This window comes from Staurois parvus, unplaced genomic scaffold (genome assembly GCF_062004578.1).
Source record: "Staurois parvus isolate SC_StPar_1 unplaced genomic scaffold, SC_StPar_1.0 ptg000234l, whole genome shotgun sequence".
NCBI classification, from domain to species: Eukaryota; Metazoa; Chordata; class Amphibia; order Anura; family Ranidae; genus Staurois; species Staurois parvus.
The window spans coordinates 7,090,123-7,112,676 of NW_028318030.1; the positions used below are offsets into that span (position 1 = coordinate 7,090,123).

The 22,554-nt window shown below is 39.6% G+C and overlaps 1 protein-coding gene across 4 annotated transcripts in view; it reads left to right on the forward strand.

Annotated features, from left to right (window-relative positions):
• PARG (poly(ADP-ribose) glycohydrolase) overlaps positions 1–22,313 on the forward strand; it is a 246,362-nt gene extending 224,049 nt beyond the window's left edge. For all 4 annotated transcript variants that reach the window (XM_089680048.1, XM_089680049.1, XM_089680050.1 and 1 more), the window contains 2 exons: positions 19,215–19,343; positions 21,500–22,313. In XM_089680048.1, the coding sequence (XP_089536174.1) occupies positions 19,215–19,343; positions 21,500–21,624 (254 nt within the window). In that variant the 3' untranslated portion in view covers positions 21,625–22,313. The remainder of the gene's footprint in view (positions 1–19,214; positions 19,344–21,499) is intronic.
• Positions 22,314–22,554: the final 241 nt, after the last annotated feature.

Consider the following 22,554-nt stretch of genomic DNA (forward strand, 5'->3'; position numbering starts at 1 on the left):
AGCCCCTGACCTCTGTCTGGGCAGTGATGATTGGCCCTGTGGTGATCACATGCACTTTACCAAGAAAAAAAAAACACTCTAGCCATACACACCAAACTGAGCATGTGCAGTGTCTCCACACGATATGTCTTATCAGGAAATTAGAGGGAGACACTGGAAATAGGGGAGGATCAGAGAAGTCAGGATCAAAGGGCATTTTTACACAATGCAGAGGATTAACCCCTTAGATTCCACAGTGAGTATAACAAGCATGCCTTACTGCATATACAGACTGATTTTAATGTTGTGGGTTTAGTAACACTGTAAAGTGACGTTAAACAATATCCTTATTTTTCAAAAAATTATCCATACACATTCACTAGATAATTGCCCTATAATCTGTTTTTCATTAAATCATTTCTTACTGGGTTTTTTCTGCCTACTTTTAACATCCTCTGTAAACTCTTGAACTTCGCCCTTTCCCCCTTTGTTTGAAATGAACAGTGTGCCTTAGTTGTGGTCATGTGCACTGTTCTATTCACAGTACACATCTCATAGTCCTAAGTCCCTAGCACATGATGAACGTGAAACAGAAGGCGGCTATGCTATTACCTACAGTGTGACAATGGAGAACAAACGTAGCCACCCACTTAACAGGAAGTCAGAGCACAGCAGCAAAAAAAAAAAAATTTGGAGGAAGCTGAGAGCAGCAGAAGGTACTTTTCTTAATTAGGAATACGTACTTAAATAGAATGTATTTTTTAAACCAGAGTTTAGTGTCACTTTTAATGAACCTAAGGAAATCCTATTTTATCAATGTCTGTGTCTCTGTTAGAGACATTTTTCTCACTTCCTGTCTTAGTGTCTAAACAGGAAGTTAGGGAATAAGAAAGACCTGGTATGAGGATTATGTACATTTGTTACAAACATTGATTGCGTACATTTTTTGATAGAAACCTCCTGCGCTGCTTGAGGAACATTGCAGATACGTTGGCAGGGGTGCCTCTGACTGATAGAAAATGATGACCTGTTAGCAGTAGACTCGACCCACTTGTCTGCTGCTTGTGGGCAAAGTCAGGGCTGTTCACAGCAGTGGGTTGTGAGGTAGGGCTGACAAGGTGCCGATTTATTCTGTAAGGATTCATTTACAGAACATATTGATTAGCACAAAATACTTGTGTGATGTGACCACATTCTGCGTTGTTATAGTGCATTGCAGTGCTTGTTTCTTTTTCTTTTTCTTTTTTTTTAACTTCAATATTCGTGGTTGAAAATCCTTACATATACCCAGTGAAGTGACTGGCCTCAGGTGATACACAGAGAAGAAACAAAACCTCCTACATAAGTTGTACCTGGTTATCTGTATCAATCTGTCCTCTGAATCAGTTCAAAGTCCATAATTTACACAGAATATCTCGGGTCTGAAAAGCAGGAGGCGGGGATCTGAAGTGTCACAATACAGATCTCAGGACAATTCTGAGCCCTGATTGGAGGGATGGGACTCACAGTACATGGAGAACATGTATAACTAAGGATATCAGTCACAGGCTGTGTGCTAGAGCTCCCTTCCTCCATCACCTTTTTACCAGTTGGTGTCAGGAAAACCTTTCAGAAGTGAGGCAGTAAAAAGACATTCACACTCAGTGCTTTGTATAGAGGCAAGGTGTCCAAGGTTTACAGCCACTTTTTTTTTTTAATCTTCTTTATATAGGTTTGCAACCACTTTAATTCTATGTTCTGTAAAGTATTACAGCTCATCAGAATGTGATGTAAAGCACAAAAGTAGAGTTTTTCCTATTTTCTTTCAACGTAAGCAAATGCAATGTGTGGAGTAAGTCGTTGGGCATAAGGCAGACTGCCTTGTAGTTGCGTTGGCATCACATCCTATGGTTTTGGTGTGAACTTGCCCGAAAAAGAAAGCAAACATTTGCCTGATTCACACTCTCCTTGTTTAACTGGAATTTTTGCAATCCTTTTAAAGGAATACATAGTTCTTTTTTCATAGATAAACATGAAAAAAAAAAAAATACCAGTATGATTTAAATAGACTTCCCAGTATTTGTTAATGTTTTAAAAACTTTCTGTTCTGCCAAATACAATCACATGGAACTCAGAAATAGCAGTTTCAAAGCAAAGTCCATGTCTCCACCTGTATTTTTTCCTTTTTGAATTTCCCACAGCTCAGCAATTTAACAGAGGCTTCAGGCTCGTAGTTTAGTGCAATAATAGGTTTAAAACAAGAAAATAAATTCCTGTGAATCTTAGCGTTAACTAAGATTAAAAAAAAAAGTCATAAATGGCCACTAATAACAAAAAAAAAATTACCAAAGTCTTTGTCCACGTAAAACAGACTTTTGCATTTTTTTCGTATCCACAAGTCTGGTTCTCGCTCTCTCTCTTTCACAGGTCCCCCACCCCTTGTAAGCTCCAGTGGCTTCTCGCTGCAGGGGAAAAAATGCAGTGCAGTATTTTATATAAGAAACCACCACAGCCTGGGCAGCTCATAGACCCCATCCATAACAAGCCCTGAGACCCTCTGTGGCCACCTGTCAAATTATTAATTTGTATATGTACTGTACATCAGGGCAGCTGTGTTCATTACATGTGCAAGCTGTGCTTTGCAGTGTGACACATTGGTTGCATTTTGTTTCTTTTCATATTGCAAGTATGAGTTGGCTGACTCAATGAAAACTGGGAATGAGGTTCTGGTTGGGTGCTATCATGGGTCCGTGATGATTCCTCAAGTTTTGAGAATTTTTTTCCATCAAAAATAAGGAACCACCTATATTGCACTGTATAGCTAGAGCCATCAGCGTCAATAATTGGATAGAATGGATAACTCAATTCCTTCACTATAAAACTTTCCCATGCTATCTGTTTGATAGTAACTTGTTTATTGGTCCTCTAAATGGCTTAAATAGAATAGCAAGATTTGCCCCCCTCCCCCCATTAAACTTCAGAGAGGGTCACCACAAAGTTTGCAAACATTGAGTAAAATTGGTAAAACTGAGAACAAAACCAGGCAGATTCTTTCATCCCTAATGAAAATAGGTTGCTTCTTATGTGCCTAATATCTTATTGCACTTAGTCACTGGAAACTACCTCTAGTGACTAATCAAGCCATTTTCAGCCAGGGTCCTCTGTCATCCTGGGGCGCTTTCTAGGTTCTTTAGGGGTGCCTTAGAAAAATGCCTAAAAATTGTGTTCAAGCCAACGGGTGGATCAAGCCTTCTTTTTTGTTACACAAAGCCACAGATTGTCATTGTGCAACATTACAACCGTAGGCAGCATACCATCCAGCATCCTATCAACTGCCGACTTCAGCGGTTGATAAGAAGGTCGCCGGGGTTCTCTTCTAATGTTGGGTGTCCAACTTATGTGGATGCTGTTGAAATTTACATTTTAAAATGGAGTGCCTGAAGATTATGCTGCAAATGAAAAAAGGTTGAGAAACACTGCGCCAATCTATAGGCCATGTGTGTTTAGTCAAACAGCAAAAATATGGAAGCGCAAGCTTGTAAAACTGTGAAAGCGAACTAAAACATACTTCTAAAGTAAACACTGCAATTAAGCTCAAAATTTGCGGTCATTAAAAATGCACAATCTTTTTCCTACGACAACAATTCAGAAAATGGCATCTGCCTTTGTATATTACAGTGCTGGCCCTTACAGCCCCAACTGTCTGTACACTGGAATTCAAATGCCATCCAGATATGAATGCATTTGTCTGTAGTATTTCAATACCACAGCCAAGAGACAGCTACAGAGGGGCTCTACTTCTAAGCATATGTGAAATTTTAAGTGACATTTTATGAATTTGCTGAGCTTCAAGCAGTTTTCTTTGGACCCTACTGTTGCAAGTGTGGAGACTGAATAGGGATATTGATATAATTGGTTAGTTGGAAGTATAGTGCCCAAATATTTATCTGTTAAAAGAACTGACCAATGTTTTCTAATTTGCTCTGCTTTCTTGTATTCTTTATTATAATCTAAGATTATGGTAAATGTATGGTCCTCTGTTTATCCTGTATTGGTATCTGTCCATCGATTTTATTATAAATTATATAAATCGAAAGGGGTTATCATCCTTTTATATTCATATTTGTTTACAGGAATATTAAATTAGAAGGATTCATTGTCAATCCAATAGAGTATTTTAATGTACACACGCATAAGCAGTTATAGTTAGATCACACAATGTTGAGATTAAAGGTACAGCATTTTAGATAGTCTGTTATTAAAGTCTGATATGTATATAAAGTCATTTGCGGGAAATCCCGAAGTCAGACAACCAAAAAAATGGTGACCGCCATACCGTCCTCCTTTTCCCATATTTTCTAAGCAAATTTACATCTTTAAACTTAGGGAAAATGGCGGCTATAGCAGATATAATGGCCACCATTATTGTAACGTAATCATTAGGTAAGGATAACGAAAAAAAATGGCAACTGCATTAAGTGTGTATTCCACTTTTTATTTAACTATTTTCGAAGAAAATTTACATCTGTAGACTTGAGGAAAATGGTGGGCATAGCCAACAAAATGGCCACCGCTGCTGTTATACAATTATTAGGCAAAGATAACCCAAACAATTGTGACCATGATAGGTGTATACTCCTGTTCTGAGTTAAATACCCGTAGACTCAGGCAAAATGGCAGATGTAGTCTGGAACTTGGCCACCGTGATTGCCACAATACTAGAGGGATATATATATTTGTGTGTGTGTGTGTGTGTGTGTGTGTGTGTGTAGGATAGCTTGGTTATGGTGTTTGCCCTGGGAAGAAGTTACAGGAAGTTATGAAACGCCTCAGAAGGGGCTATCAGGTTACCAGAAAGAAGTCCATACAATGATGCAAGGGCTTGGTGATATTGACATCTTACATTTTAAAGGCATATCAGAATTTGATCTATCTGTGATTTGTGAGTGTAATTTTATTGGTATAATACAGTGGGGAGAATAATTATTTGATCCCCTGCAGATTTTGTAAGTTTGCCCACTTACAAAGAAATGTCGCTTGGCAACTCAGTTTCAGCTCCCTCCATAAATTTTGTATAGGATTAAGGCTAGGCCACTCCATGACCTTATTGTGCTTCTTCTTGAGGCACTCCTTTGTTGCCTTGGTGGTATGTTTTGGGTCATTGTCATGCTGGAAGACCCATCCACTACCCATCTTTCAGCATTATGGCTGAAGGAAGAAGGTTCTCATCCAAGATTTTACAATACATGGCCCCATCCATTGGCCTCTCAATGCAGCAAAGTTGGCCTGTACCTTTTAGCAGAGAAACAGCCCCAAAGCATGTTTCCACCTCCGTGCTTGACTGCAAGGATGGTGTTCTTAGGGTCATAGTCAGCATTTTTATTCCTCCAAACATGGTGAGTCGAGTTAATGTCAACGAGCTCAATTTTGATCTCCTCTGACCACAGCATTTTCTCCCAATCCTTCTCTGAATCATTTAGATGTTCGTTGGCAAACTTCAGAGGGGCCTGTACATGTGCCTTCTTGAGGAGAGGCACCTTGCAGGCTCTGCAGAATTTCAATCCATGGTGGCATGTTGTGTTACCAATGATTTGTTTGGTGACTATAGTCTCAACTCCCTTGAGATCATGTACAAGCTCATCCTGTGTAGTTCTGGGTTTATCCCTCCCTTTTTGTCATTATCCTCCTTACCCCATGATGCAAAATCCTGCATGGAGCTCCAAAGCGAGGGCGACCGATGTTTTGTATTCCTTCCATTTGCGAATAATAACTCCAACATTTGTCTCCTTCTCACCAAGATTCTTGATGATGGTCTTGTAGTCCATTCTAGCCTTGTGCAGGTCTACAATCCCTGACATCCTTTGATGGCTCTTTGGTCTTGTCCATGTTTGAATGGAGGAAAGAGATTCTGTGGACAGGTGTTTTTTATGCACATAAGTTGTCATAGGAGCACCTTCTTAAATTTGTTAGGTCTAATCTATGTACCACATAGCCAGTCTGTGAGAGCCAGAATTAATATTGGTTGGTAGGGGATCAAATACTTATTTTAATCACTTTCAACTCAATTTCTAACAGTTGTATCATGTGTTTTTTTGTGTTTTTTTTCTGGATTTTTGGTTGAAATTCTGTCATTTAAAATACACCTATGATAACAAATTATAGACCCTTCATTTCTTTGTAAGTGGGCAAACTTACTAAAATCTGCAGGGGATCAAATAATGATTTTCGCCACTGTAAATGTTTTTGGTGTTTTTAAACTATAATGCATTTTGTATAGTTTCTTGTATCATCTGAGCTAACTGCGGATGAGATCTCATTTGGACTATCTGATGATATGGTGTAACCCACAAAAAGATATTGAAGGAAGGAGGCGGAAACGTTCTGTTAAACATTTAGACCCCTTAAATGGGAAGGCATATGGTGACCTGCATATAGGTCAAGAGTTAAAGTGAGAGTGGAAAGTGAATGGTGGTGGGAGTCACTGAAGATATCGTTACTCTTCAAGCTTGCACTATATTGGAACTGTTTGACTGAAAAATACCAGTTGGACTTTTGTGGTTCCACTCAACACAGTTTATTACACAAGGGGGCACTCTACCTTCATATGACCACATTAAGTATATATTGGTGTATCATGTTTATGGATCACATACAGTTGTGTTCAAGCAGTGTGTTGAAAAAAGTGAATAAAGCTCAAAATCCTTCTAATAGCTTTTATTTCCATACACACAAATGCATTGGGAACACTACGCATTCTATTCCAAATCAAAACATGAAGAAAAATATATCAAATTTGTGTTGTTCCTCTAAAAAAAAATTGAAGAAAAGTGAATATTAGACTGTTCAAAAAAAAATAGCAGTGTTTGTATTCTTCTTTACAAACTCAAACATTCACTATATAAACTGAAAAATGTTTGAAGATTTTGCTTTCCTTTGAATCACTTAATTAATATTTAGTTGTATAAGCACTGTTTCTGAGAACTGCTGTACATCTGTGTTGCATGGAGTCAACCAACTTCTGGCACCTGTGAACAGGTATTCTAGCCCAGGATGATTGGACTACATTCCACAGTTCTTCTCTATTTCTTGGTTTTGCCTCAGAAACTGCATTTTTGATGTCACCCCACAAGTTTTCTATTGGATTAAGATCCAGGGATTGGGCTGGCCACTCCATAACATCAATCTTGTTGGTCTGGAACCAAGATGTTGCATGTTTACTGGTGTGTTTGGGGTCGTCTTGTTCAAGGGCATTTCCTCTTCAGCATAAGGCAGCATGACCTCTTTAAGTATTCTGATGTATTCAAGCTGATCCATGATCCCTGGTATGCGATAAATAGGCCCAACACCGTAGTCTGAGAAACATCCCCATATCATGATGCTTCAACCATGCTTCACTGTCTTCACAGTGTACTGTGGCTTAAATTCAGTGTTTGGGGGTCGTCTGACAAACTGTCTCCGGCCACTAGACCCAAAAAGAACAATCTTACTTTCATCAGTCCACAAAATGTTGTGCCATTTCTCTTTAGGCCAGTCAATGTACTCTTTGGCAAATTGTAACCTCTTCAGCACGTCTTTTTTCAACAGTGGGACTCTGCGGGGGCTTCTTGCAGATAGCTTGGCTTCACATAGGCGTCTTCTAATTGTAACAGTACTCACAGGTAACTTTAAACCTTCTTTGATCTTCCTGAAGCTGATTGTTGGCTGAGTCCTTGCCATTTTGGCTGTTCTTCTATCCATTCGAATGGTAGTTTTTCGCTTTCTACCACGTCTTTCAGGTTTTGGTTGCCCTTTTAAAGCATTTGCGATCATTTTAGCGGAGTAGCCTATCATTTTCTGCACTTCTTTATATGTTTTCCCCTCGCCAATCAACTTTTTAATCAAGGTATGCTGTTCTTCTGAACTATGTCTGGAACGACCCATTTTCTTCAGAATTTCAGAGAGAAATGCACTGTAACCAGCATGTACAACATTTGCTGCCTTCCTTCCTTAAATAAGGGCAATAATTGCCACCTGTTTTTAAAAGAATGAATGACCTCACTAATAGAACTCCACACTGCTATTATTTTGAACATGCCCCTTTCAATTAGTGATTAAATTACACAGAATCAGCAGCATGCATGTCATGACTGTTGGGTCTGTTGGATTTCTATTCCTCTACTACACCTGCTAGTAAATTATTTGCCATGTAGAAATATCATTTCTACCAAAAACAGTGATTGATCAGGTTAGTGATGTCTGACTACTATTATTTTGTTATTTTGAAAACAACTGTACCTGTGTTAAGTATTAGATGGAATTAAGTATTTGTACATTTTTATTAATTTAGCAGCATCACAGTGGTGGTGGGACTCTTGTAAATTTTAAGTGGATTTAAGAATTTTTTTGTTGCAGAAAAGGTATATCATGAAGAAAATAGGATTTCTATGGAGTAATATTTAATGTAGCGCAGCACTTCATGTTTGTTTGCATATAGGTTGTCTTTGTAAGGTCACCTATAGTGCATTGCAGCTACATTAACACACACATAGGTTATTTTATTTTTAATTTTTTTTTTTTTTTTGAGATTTTGCAGAGAATTTCTATCATTTATATAAAGTACTTTAGTTGCCACTCTATCCAATGCTATATCTCTCACCTCATCTTTTGTCTCCTGTGGCCATCCTCTTCTGCTATCGAATGGCCACTGATCATGTGCACAGGAGTTACGTTGTTCCGGATACTATTTTCAGCATGCCAAGATTGAGCCAGGCTGTACACTGCATGTGGTGCAGATTATCAGGAAACTAAAGTTCTATTTTAAATTATACTAGCTTACTACTTGCACAGAAGAGGCACTACTGGAATATCACTGTATGAATGGCAGACAGCTGTAGAAATAGTGAAAAATCTGATGGACACAATTTCCCTGAGAACATGTACAAAACAAGGCTGTAAATCACCGTTTAGAGAAGAGAGACTGATGATTGATTTGCCCTTCAGGTAAATTCTGTTCAACAAGCCATCTGGTAGAAGTTGTATAGAGATTATTATAAAATGCAATGACATCTTTTTGAATGCGGCTCAGAGTAATGAAGTGTAGACAGAACAAACCAGGTTTTGGCTAGTGATCCCATTTAAGCCTTGAGATTCATTGTTTTATCCTCAGGAAAGGTTTAAAGAAAGCCAGAAACTTGATTGTGATATATTACAGCATATAGTAAATGCTCTTTGCAATTTTCAGCTTGGGTGTTGTATTTTTTTCTTGAATTGGCATAGTGGCAGTAAATGATAAGGTTATGTAAACCAATTCAGGTCTTTAAAAGAATGTACTGCTAAGTTGTCATTTTCTTTTTTGACGATTTTCTAAATCAGTAGTAAATTTTACAAACCCTATGGGATATCGTTAAAGTGACAGCAGAGCAGACACTTTCTTCTCATAGGTTCTGTTAGTCTTTAACCACCTCCCATCCGCCATATAGTAATATGACGGTGGTTCTCTCGTTCTGGGAGGACGTCATATGACAACCTCCCATTCTCACCGCGCATGCGTGGCTCAGGGAGCGCGCAGCGCAGTGATCGGTGGTGCGCTGTGTCCCTCGGAAAGAGCTGAAGATGTTGGCTCGGTCATGTGATCAGCTGTGTCTAATCACAGCTGATCACATGTAAACAGGGAAATGCCGGTTATCGGCATTTCTCTCCTCTCAAACTGTCAGGAGAGGAGAGCCAGTAATCGGCTTTCCGCGGAGGGGACATGTGCTCTGATCATCAGGGCACTGATGATTAGTGTAGCCCCAGCAGCGCCACCTGTCAGTGCTCATCATTGCCTTGTGCCAGTGCCCATCAGTACCACATCAATGCCATATATCAGTTGCTATCTGAGCTGCCTTTCAGTGTCACCCATCAGTGCCGCCTATCAGTGCCATATATCAGTGCTGTCTTTCAGTGCCCATCAGTGATGTCTGTCAATGCCACTTACCAGTGCCACCTATCAGTGTCCATCAGTGCCGCCTCATTAGTACATATCAGTGAAGGAGAAAAATCACTTATTTACAAAATTTTATAACAAAAACTAAGGGAAACGTTTATTTTCAAAACTTTCAGTGGTTTTTGGTTTAAGAAAAAATAAAAAACCCAGAGGTGATTAAATACCACCAAAATAAAGCTCTATCTGTCACAAAAAAAATTATACAAATTTCATATGGGTACAATGTTGTATGACCGTGCAATTATCATTCAAAGTGCGACAGCGCTGAAAGCTGGAAATTGGCCTGGGCAGGAAGGGGGTATAAGTGCCCTGTAGGCTACTGGTTAAAGGTTTGGCTTAAAAAGAAATAACAAACATGTTATATAGAGTAGTCCCAATCCTGTTCTTCTTGAGTCACCTGCTGACTCTCCTGGTTCCTCCCCATTGACCAGTGCCTCCAATAGCAAGCCACTTGCTATAGGGAGGCACTGGTGCTTGCTTGTTCCTGAGCCCTGCTCTATGCAATCCAACGACACACAGATATAGTCCCCGCCCTCACTGTCACTGTGATTGACAGCAGTGGGACCCAATGGCTTCTCCTGCTGTCTCAGCCAAAGAGGAGAGGGAGTCCTGGGACAGCCAAGGCTCTTGTGCACATCGCTGGTTTGAGAGGGGGCTCAAGTGAGTATCAGGAGGGGCTATGGAAGGCCAACACAGAAGGTTTTTTTTTTTTTTATCTTCATGCATAGAATTTACAACCTCTTTAAACTTTTGCATTAGTCATCTGTTAGCCTAATGCACTGTATTTTTTAGTTCTGAGAGAAGAGTTCTGTAAACAGTCCTTTATCACCAAAGAAGCAAATGGAGAGCCTTAATAGGAGCCCCACTGCAGCAGCTCACTCAAAATGAGAATGCAAAGGTTTATTTAATATTTAGCTAACAAAAACAGTATTTTTTAATTTGTGTCTTGACAATAACAAATATGTTCAAACTAATATTCCTGTTATTTAAAATTTGGCAGGTGTGTGTGTGTGTATGTATAAATACAGTGTCTTTTTGTATATAAATAATTTTGAACATTTTAATGTAAATAAAAATTGACATGTTAAAGTTCGTTAATATGCAATACAAAATATCCTTGTCCCACTCATTGACATTTGGTCTATTTATCAGTTCCTTGAAAGCTACCCTGAAACAGATCAAACACCCTAGAGTCTAGGGTGTTTGATGCCTAGGGCCTAGACCTACTACTCCTTTCTGAAACCTGTGTAGCGAGAAGTTGTAACTCCTCCACTTAGTCTGGCCATAGATGGCTAGAATTTTTAACGCACATTCCAAGGTAAGAATGTTCTAAGAAAGTTTAATTTTTCTAATCATTAGTGGGTCAAATCGATGTTTGGTTTCGAACAAAATTTGAAGGAGCAGGATGAAAATTTTTTCTCAAAAGAATAAGTATCTAACACAGTGGTTCTTAACCTGGATTCGATCGAACCCCAGGGGTTCGATGAGTCAGTCTCGCGGGTTCGGCGGAGGTGAAGACCCACACCCGACTCATATGATTCGTGATGACATGCCCCGCTTGTCCATCATTGGCTGCAGGTGGTCACGCAACATCGCTTAGCCCAGTGGTCGGCAAGCCGCGGCTCGCGAGCCACATGCGGCTCTTTACATGCTTTAATGCGGCTCTTGTGTGCCGGGCGCCCGCTCCTCTCCCTCCTCTCGGGCGGCAGGGACTCTGCAGCGTGATCCAAAAAAAAAAAACAGCCAGGGCAGCGCGCTCAAATGCAATGATTGGCCAGTCTCGCTGCCACTCACATCCTGATAGCCAGTGATTGGCTGTCAGGATGTGTGTAGGCGGGGCAGCGTGACGAACGTGAGAGGAGCTAGGCTCCTCTCACAGTCCGCCCTGAAGACCGGAACGGCGCGGGAATACGGCGAGAGGAACGCGCGGAGCAAAGGTAAGTGAATTGACACAGGGGGGACTTGGCTTACTACTTGCTACTTACTTACTACTACTATATAAGGGATGAATTAATATGGGGGATGAATTACTATATGGGGGATGAATTACTATATGGGGGATGAATTACTATATGGGGGATGAATTACTATAGGGGGGATGAATTACTATAGGGGGAATGAATTACTATGGGGGATGAATTACTATATGTATATTTTCAATTGTCAAACCTTTTCACACTTATATCTTAAATAATTGGGAATGTCTAGTTCTAATTTATATTTATATATATATATATATATATATATATATATATATATATATCAGTTTTGAAATATATACTGTATACCATATATTAGTTTGTAGACTCTATATTTGTTCTTTGTTCTTAATGGTTTTGTTCATTTTGTGCACCTATGTATAAATATATACCTATGTTTTGAATTTTAAAAATCATATTTTATTTTTCCAATTAAGAAGGGTTCGGTGAATGCGCATATGAAACTGGTGGGGTTCAGTACCTCCAAAAGGTTAAGAACCACTGATCTAACAGCATATGTGGTTTTTAGTGAACGGTAAAGTCCATTCATTGCAAAATCAAAAGATAAAAGTTAACAAAATCTTTCTAACGATATTCGCATGTTTTGAGAATGTTGTGATAATTGTTGTTCAAATCTCTATCCATCTATGGACAGCTTTACTGTTTTTCAGATGTGTAAACTCCTTTTAGTTCCTCCAGCAGGATATCTCCCACCCTATATTCATAAGTGAGAGATTTAAATGATGCTCACCTCAGTGCAAATCGAGGGGGCAGTCTTGTTTACATGTCGCCAATAGGCAACAAGTGCCAAGAACAGGCATTTAGGATTTTTTCACAATAGTATAGGGTACTGATGCTTCTCCAAAAGATATACCCTCAGTCTTCTAACCTTTGCTGCTCCTCTTCTCCAGTTACTCTCCCAATGTCTTTTGGAGTTGCCTGTAGATTTGTCCATTCTGGGTGAAAGTACAACGGCTTGCACTTCAGATTAGCTCGGTGAACTTGGGCCACCATCCTGTGAATTATCTACTGCACTTTAACCATGTCCGTTAAACTCAATACAAAGCTTTCTTGAATGTTCATCTCTGCACACGCTTGTGTAAATGCATTGTGGAAGCAGACTTTTACTCCTCCATATCCCTCTGGTTTGACAAAATTAAGAAATCCAAAGAATGGAGGACTTCACAGCCACCCTATACCATCAGGAATTAACATTCTAAAATACTTGGTACCCCTGAAATGTCCTTTCTTACTTCTCAAATGTAACTTATTTTAGGAGGGGCCATCTACACCACATTAATATAGCTAATGCATGAAACCCTGAACTTTAATGCTACTATTTAAACTGGGGAGACAATTTGTGAGTGCAGATGTATTCCTCTGATGCACTCTCCACTTTCTTTATAAGCCTCCAGCCCTGCCTGCCTTCCCCTGCTACTTTGCTGCTTCTCCCCTTCTCATTCCTTTGTAGTCCTCCATTCTATCACCCCCAATAGAGACACTATTTCCTATGGCTGTAGGCTGTTTGTCTTGGGCATCATACCCCCAACCCTTTTAATTATTTGAAAAACTGGATGGCACTCTGGCAAGAAGCTTTCTGTGTGATTTGCTTAGAGGTTTCACTAAGTACAGGTAATAAGGACTAGCCAAATTACATGGTCTTAATTTGTCTGGTTGTCAGTTAATTTGATTGGTTCTCATCTGCGTTTAAGAGACTTTTGCATTTGACATTATTTTACCTTTGCCTTTGTCCTAAATAAAGTATTTTAAAAAATTGCTAATGGCAGCTGGTATAAGCAATGGTAAATTATTTCTATGAAAGCCTCTGTAAAATGTTTCCTGGCTGAGACATGGCAAAGATCCACTACTTTAGGATATGGAGAAATTGATACAAATTAAGCTCTCTTTGGAGCTACAGTGCCTTGAGAAAGTATTCATACTCCTTGAAATTTTCCACATTTTGTCTTGTTACAACCAAAAACGCAAATGTATTTTATTGGCATTTTATGTGATAGACCAACACAAAGTGGCACATAATTGTGAAGTGAAAATGATAAATGGTTTTCAATTTTTTTTTACAAATATCTGAAAAGTGTGGCGTGCATTTGTATTCAGACCCCTTTACTGTGATACCCCTAACTACAATCGAGTGGAACCAATTGCCTTCAGAAGTCACCTAATAGTAAATCCACCTGTGCGTGAGTTAATCTCAGTATAAATACATCTGTTCTGTAAAGCACTTAGCGGTTTGTTAGAGAACATTAGTGAGCAAACAGCATATTGAAGGCCAAGGAACACACCAGACATGTTAGGGATAACGTTGTGGAGAAGCTTAAAGCAGGGTTAGGTTATGAAAAAATATCCTAAGCTTTGAAAATCTCACGGAGCACTGTTCAATCCATCATCCAAAAATGTAAAAAGTATGGCACAACTGCAAACCTACCAAGACATGACCGTCCACCTAAATTGACAGGCCAGGCAAGGCGAGCATTAATCAGAGAAACAACCAAGAGGCCCATGGTAACTCTGGAGGAGCTGCAGAGATCAACAGCTCAAGGAGAGTCTGTCCACAGGTCAACTATTCGCCATCCACTCCACAAATCTGACCTTTAATGGAAGCGTGGCAAGAAGAAAGCCATTGTTGTAAGAAAGCCATAAGTCCCGTTTGCAGTTTGCAAGAAGCCATGTGGGGCCACAGCAAACATGTGGAAGAAGGCACTCTGGTCAGATGAGACCAAAATTGAACTTTGGCCTAAAAGCAAAACACTATGTGTGGCAAAAAAATAACACTGCACATCACCCTGAACACACCATTCCCAATGTGAAACATGGTGGTGGCAGCTGCATCATGTTGTGGGGATGCTTTTCTTCAGCAGGGACAGGGAAGCTGGTCAGAACTGATGGGAAGATGGATGGAGCCAAATACAGGGCAATTTTAGAAGAAAACCTGTAAGTCTGCTAAAGACCTGAGGCGGAGGTTCAACCTCCAGCAGGACAACGACCCTAAACATACAGAAAGCGCTACAGTGAAAATGGTTTAGATCAAAGCATATTCATGTGTTAGAATGGCTCAAAGTCCAGACCTAAATCCAATTGAGAATCTGTGGCAAGACTTGAAAATTGCTGCTCACAGATGCTCCCCATCTAATTTGACAGCTTGAGCTATTTTGCAAAGAAGAATGGGCAAACTGTAGATGTGCAAAGCTGGTAGAGACATCCCCAAATACAACGTATTGACTCGGGGGGCTGAATACAAATGCACGCCACGCTTTCCAGATATTTATTTGTAAAAAATTTTGAAAACCATTTTTCATTTTCCTTCCACTTCACAATTATGTGTTACTTTGTGTTGGTCTATCACATACAATTGGGTCCATATACATCCAAATTGGAGGAAAGGTTTAGGAATTACAGCTCTTACGAATAGCCATCCCCCTTTTTCAAGGGAGCAAAAGTATTTGGACAGTTGAATATAATCATAAATAAAATGTTCATTTTTAATATTTTGTTGAGAATCCTTTACTGGCAATGACTGCATGAAGTCTGGAACCCATGAACATTACCAAAGACTGGGTTTCCTCCTTTCTGATGCTTTGCCAGGCTCTAACTGCCGCTGTCTTCAATTGTTCTTTGTGGGTCTTTGTTTCTTTAGTTTTCCCTTCAACAAGTGAAATGCATGCTCAATTGGGTTGAGATCAGGTGATTGACTCGGCCATTGCAGAATATTCCACTTCTTTTCCTTCAAAAGCTCCTAGGTTGCTTTTGCAGTGTGTTTTGGATCATTGTCCATCTGTACTGTGAAACGCCATCTAATCAACTTTGCTGCCTTTGGCTGAATCTGGGCTGACAGTATATCTCTAAATACTACAGAATTCATCCGGCTGCTTCTGTCGTCTATCACATCATCAATAAACACCAATGACCCAGTGCCACTGGAAGCCATGCATGCCCATGCCATCACACTGCCTCCACCATGTTTTACAGATGACGTTGTGTGCTTTGGACCATGAGCTGTTCAAAGCCTTCTCCGCACTTTTTTCTTCCCGTCATTCTGGTACAGATTAATCTTTGTTTCATCTGTCCAAAGAAGGCTTTTCCAGAGCTGGTCTGGCTTTTTTAGATGTTTTTTGGCAAAGTCTAATCTGGCTTTGCTGTTCTTCAGGCTTATAAATGGTTTGCACGTTGTGGTGAACCCTCTGTATTTGCTCTTGTGTAGTCTGCTTTTGATTGTAGACTTTGACAATGATACGCCCACCTCCTGTCTTGATGTTGTGAATGGGTTTTTGTTTACCATATAGAGGATTTTTGTTTACCATAGAGAGGATCATCCACCACTGTTGTCTTCCATGGACGTTCATGCCTTTTTGTGTTGCTGAGCTCACCAGTGCGTTCTTCTTTCCTCAGAATGTACAAAACTGTTGATTTGGCCTCTCCTAATGTTGCTGCTATGTCTCTGATGGATTTGTTTCATTTTTGAAGCCTTACAATGGCCTGTTTCACTTGCATGGACCGCTCCTTTGAACGCATAATGTAGGTTCCCAGCAATAGATTCTGAATTCAAATACTACACTTAGAATCAACTCCAGACCTTTTACCTGCTTAATTGATGAAGAAATAACAAAGGAGTAGCCCACACCTGGCCACGAAACACCTTTTGATTCAATTGTCTGATTACTTTTGGTCCCTTGAAAAAGGGGGGATGGCCACTCTTAAGAGCTGTAATTCCAAAACCCTTCCTCCAATTTGGATGTACGTACCCTAAAAGTAAACCTGAGAGTGTTCACTTTCAGCCCATATCCATTATAGAACTATAGCTTGAATATGTTTTGGTAAATAAATAAATAAACATAAAATAAAAAAACTAAAATTTTGCCGGTCTAAATATATATGGACCTAACTATAATCAAAATTAAAATACACATTACGCTTTTGGTTGTAACATGACAAACTGTGGAACATTTCAAGGGGTATGAATACTTTTTCAAGGCACTGTACGTGACTGGTCATGTAGAAATGGAGAAAAGTTGGTTTACCAGAAAGTTGATAGTTGCGTAGTGTTTATTTGGTGGTGAGGAAGTACTGGAATAGTGAGAGCAGGGACTTTATGGTTCTTGCTATTGCAGTGCTCTATTAAATTTCCTATATACCACTTGGGACAGACTCAGTCCAGTGTTACTTGACCCTCTTACTGCTGCCACCACATGCTAGCTTTCCTCAGATATGTGTGTAAAAAGATTGAAACACTAGTCTGATATGGAAAATGTTAAAAACAAATGCTTGAATTCTTCAAAGATGATCAACTCTTTGGTGTGTTTTAAATGTGGGTGTCAATAAATAAAAAGTAAGCTAAATAAGGCTTACTAAACATGGGGATGACCGTAAAACACATTCTTTCTCCCGAGTCACTCAGCTGTACGTTATGGCATAGAAAGAACCTTTAAAAAATGAGGCTTTTTTTGGAGGGCAGCATATAACCTTCAGTAATATGGGGATGATAGTGTTACATTGTTGTTCTCTACATTTAAGGTTTGTGTTGATGGGGTTTTGATCGCATCAGATTTTGCATTCCAATACAAGTCTGCATGAATGCAAAAAAAGCTTGGAGGTCAACTGCAGGTTAGATACACCTGTCAATAAATCCTGAATGAGCCCAAAAGTGTCTTTAACAAATATCAAACTGATGCTATTGACACAATTCTCAAAACCTGTCACAGGCCCAGAGTGCTACCTTCTGTTCATACAGCAGTCATGTGACCTCAGTGTCCAGTTTTTTGTCTGCCAAGCAATTGGTGATCTTTGACCATTTCAGATCTATAGACACGCCATCCACTTTTTATGGCACCATGAGGTCACTGCCAGCCAACTACATCCACTTAACCTCCAACCAACAGGTCAAGGGATGGTGTCTCAAACACTGAACCATCCTCGGAGGAGGCAAGGGCCACACCCGGCCAATGGCCAATACCACAGGTACCAGAGAGGATGGTTGTCCCAACATCACAATGTATCCCAGCTTCCAAGCAGCAGGTTTTCATTGGGGGATATCTCTGCACGTTGCTCTATTCAGCTTTCCTTAAACCCTGACCAGTCTCCCAGTCCCTGCTGCTGAAAAACACCCCACAGCATGATGCTTCACTGTTGGATTGGTATCAGGCAGGTGATGAACGGTGCCTGGTTTCCTCCACTCAGAACGTTTTAGAATTGAGGCCAAACAGTTCAATCTTGGTTTCATCAGACCAGAAAACCATCAGTCTGAGTCCTTCATGTGCTTTTTTGCAAATTGCAAGCAGGCTTTCATGTGTTTTGCACTGAGGAGAGGCTTCTGTCTAGCCATTCTGCCATAAAATCCAGATTGGTGGAGGGCTGCACTGATGGTTGTCCTTCTGGAACTTTGTCTCATCTCCACACAGGATCTCTGAAGCTCAATCTGACTGACCATTGGATTCTTGGTCACCTCTCTTACTAAGGCCCTTTTCCCCCAATTGCTCAGTTTGGCCGGACGACCAGCTCTTTTAAGTGTCCTGGTTGTGCCAAACTTCTTCCATTTTCTCTTGGGAACCTTCAGTGCAGCTACAAAACTTTTGTAGCCTTCCCCTGATCTGCCTCTCGATAATCCTGTCTTTAACCTCATGGCTTTTGCTCTGATACAGTATGCATTGTCAGCTGTGAGGCCTTTTAATAGAGGTGTGTGCCTTTCCAAATAATTTCCAATAAATATAGTTTACTACAGATTGACTACAATCAAGGTGTAGAATCATCTCAGAAACTATCAAGAGAAATGGTAGGCTTCTTAGCTAAATGTCAAGTGTTGTTGCAAAGGGTCTGAATACTTATGCCATGTGATATTTCAGTTTTTCCTTTTTCAAAAATTAGCAAAAATTTCTAAAATGCTGTTTTCACTTTGTCATTATGGGGTACTGAGTGTATATTCATGAGAAAAAAATGTACTTAAACTGTAGTATCAGGCTGCAACATAACAAAATTGAAAAGCGTGAAGGAGGTCTCTATACCTTATGAATGCAATAAATATATGTATATTAATCTGAACAGAGACTGAATGACCATTACTATGCATAAACACCTTTCCTAGATAAATGGCTGCACAGTGAGGTTCAAGGTCTGTACGCCCAGCTTACGCAAGTGTCTGGCTGCATCTTATGGCACTTCTTTTTCTTAGTGTATATGAGCAGTATTATTTTCATGCTAAACATTATTTTTTGGAAAAATTTGAAAAAATAGATACCCTGAAAATTTAAGTGTAAGAATTAGTTAAGATTACTTTCTTGCTTATGTTTTTCATACTTCCTTTGCAGCTTTATTACAGCTACTGGCAGCTTCAGAGACTGGGCGCGATGTTGTGTATTTCACATTTGAAGACAAAGAGTTAATGCATGATGTTTTTAATATGTATCGCTTTCTTTCTGAGCGGAGCAAAACAGTTGGTGAGTATCTGCATTTCCTTCTGGTTTATTCTGTTAGGGTCTACAAAACTTACTGGTATTTTTCCTTTGAGATTAAAGCCCTGTACACACGATGAGAATATCGGATGAATGATCGTCCGTTTTTTGTTTTTGTTGTTTAGGGGGTTTTTTGGTTTGTTTTTTTTGCATGCTAGCCTGATATCGAAAGTGAAGAGGTTACTAAAGTTCCAAAAATTCTTGTACAACAGAAAATATGGAAGTGATGTAATTATTTTCAGATGAAAAATGTACTGATAAAACAAAAGTCATACAATCTGGTATCATACGAAAAACATTTTTGTGCTTATCCCTTAAAATAACTTTGGACGAAAGCTGTGTACTAATGATCAGATTATCGTACGATCGCTTCTTATGATTTTCTGATTGTGTGTATTAGGCTTAAGGGTCCATGCACACTGGGCTTAAAAAAACACTGCTTCTATAGAAGTTTTCCGTTTTTGCCTGTTGCAGCAGCTCCTTTCTATTCTCCATTACACTATATTGTCAAAAGTATTGGGACACCCCTCCAAATCATTGGATTTAGGTGTTCCAATCACCTCTATGGTCAAAGGTGTATAAAATCAAGCACCTAGGCATGCAGACTGCTTCTACAAACATTCTTAAAGAATTTATCACTCTCAGAAGCTTAGTGAATTCAAGCATGGTACTGTGATAGGTTGACACCTGTGCAATATGTCCATCCGTAAAATGTCCTTGCTACTAAATATTGCACGGTCAACTGTTAGTGGTATTATAACAAAATGGCAGCAACTGGGAACAACAACAACTCAGCCACGAAGTGGTAGGCCACATAAAATGAGCGGGGGGTCAGCACAAGCTGAAGCGCACAGTGCGCAGAAGTTGCTGTCTGCAGAATCAATAGCTGAAGACCTCCAAACTTTGTGTGGCCTTCAGATTAGCACAACAGTGCATAGAGAGCTTCATGGAATGGGTTTCCATGGTCGATCAGCTGCATCCAAACCTTTTATCACCAAGTGCAATGTAGAGTGTCGGATGCAGTGGTGTAAAGCATGCCACCACTGGACTCCAGAGTAGTGGATACTTTTTCTCTGGAGTGATGAATCACGGTTCTCTGTCTGTCAATCCGATGGACGTTTCTGGGTTTGGCGTTTGCAGAAGAACGATACTTGCCTGACTTTATTGCTTCAAGTGTAAAGTTTGTTGAAGAAGGGGATTATGCTGTAGGATTGTTTTTCAAGGATTGGGCTTGGCCCCTTAACTCCCTTGAAGGGAATTCTTAAGGCGTCAGCATATCAAGACATTTTGGATAATTTCTTGCTCCCATTTTTGTGGGAACAGTTTGGGATGGCCCCTTCCTGTTTCAACATGACTGCACACCAGTGCACAAAGCAAGGTCCATAAAGACATGGATGAGCAAATTTTGGGTGGAGGAACTTGACTGGCCTGACTTCAAACTGATAGAACACCTTTCGGGATGAATTAGAGCGGAGACTGCGAGCCAGGCCTTCTTGTCCGACATCAGTGCCTGACCTCACAAATGCGCTTCTGGAAGAATGGTCAAACACTGTAACACAATATTGAACCCTATGGACTAAGACTGGGATGCCATTAAAGTTCATGTGTGTGTAAAGGCAGGCATCCCCATACTTTTGGCAATATAGTGTATGTTAAAGTACTGGCTGGAAAGATTGTGAACAAAGTATTTATCCTCTTCAGGTGGGGATAAAGTCTCCATTCCTAGGTCTGCATCTTACTTGTTAACCAATACTCATTCGTGAATCTTAGTTGTTCACAGGCCTTTTTATATTGATCAGGGCTCTCTTTTGGTCTCCTTGCTATTAGAGTCTGCTGGACATTAGGATGTCTAGATGCATATTTTAAGGATGATTAGGACGTCTAGATGCATATTTTTAGCTTAGCATTTAGAGGCAGGAAAAAAAAAACCTTTTTGGTTTGCATTTTTGAGAGGATTATCCAGGCAGAAGAAAATGCTAAACACCTGAAATGCTCAAAAACGTACAAAAATGCTCTATTTGAGTGAGGGGTGTTCTGTCAAAGGCACTGTTTTTTTGTTTATTTTGTTTTTTTCTTTTAAGCTCAGTGTGCACCCTAAAACTGCTGTTGTGTGATAACAATTTAACTTTTTCTGTTTACAGGTGACGTTTACAAATTACTGTTGAAATATTACTATGAGGTGTGCAAGAACACAACTGGAGCAAGGCCGGACACAAAACTGTATTCCTTTATATGCAACTGTGTAGAGCAGAAGTATCCAAGTTAAGAACACTTGTATATAACAGAAAGAAAAGCAAATCAAGCTTTGTACCTTTCCACAATAAACTGTTTATTCTGCTGGTTGTAATATATGGACTAGCATATACAGTGTATATAACCGTACCTTTTAATCCTATGCTTTATATACAACAATCCTTTTAGGACTTTAATTCTTTGATTTGATTTTTAAGATGTATTATGCTTGACTGGAATATATTTTCCATTGAGTTTTCTTATATTTCAGAGTTCATAATTATTTTATTAGACTACGAATGCATTGCTGTGCCATGCCAGCCTCTGAATGTCAATTGTACTCATATGATTGTAGCGTTGCCACTGCTTCATCTGTTTTACAGTCCAAAAAGGGGATCAACATCTTTTTCAGAGCCAAGTATGTTTATATGTATCTCCCATCTTGCATAGCCGGTGATAATCTAATCTCGCTAAGCATTATGGTAAGTGAAGATGCACAAAAGCAGTTGCTCCTGACTTTTTCTTTTCCCGAGTACCACCGCTTCTATAGTGGATATAGCAGTGCTCTTCTACAATATGGCTTACCTCTGTAATGCAAGTACAGCAAGCCAAACTTTTGTTGGTTTTGCACGTTGCAGAATTTTATAAAAAATTGAGGTGCAGAATATGATGGTTTTGTTTAATCTGCCTTGATGAAAAATAAAATTTATTAAGTTGAAAAAATCTCTTGGTATTCTTCTTAAAGCCATTTGCTGAATATATTATATAGCATTTACCTATCAACTGGCCAATTACAAAATGCACTGATGTCTGCAGGGTAAGTATAAACAGCAGAATGCTACTGAAGGTCTACTGGAAGGCTGTTGGAAGGACCGTTGTAAACATGCCTAAGGTCTAAGGTGGTCCACAGTGGTAAAAGACGATTCTGTCTCCAGCTGAGAGTATATTCACATATGTACTTGGT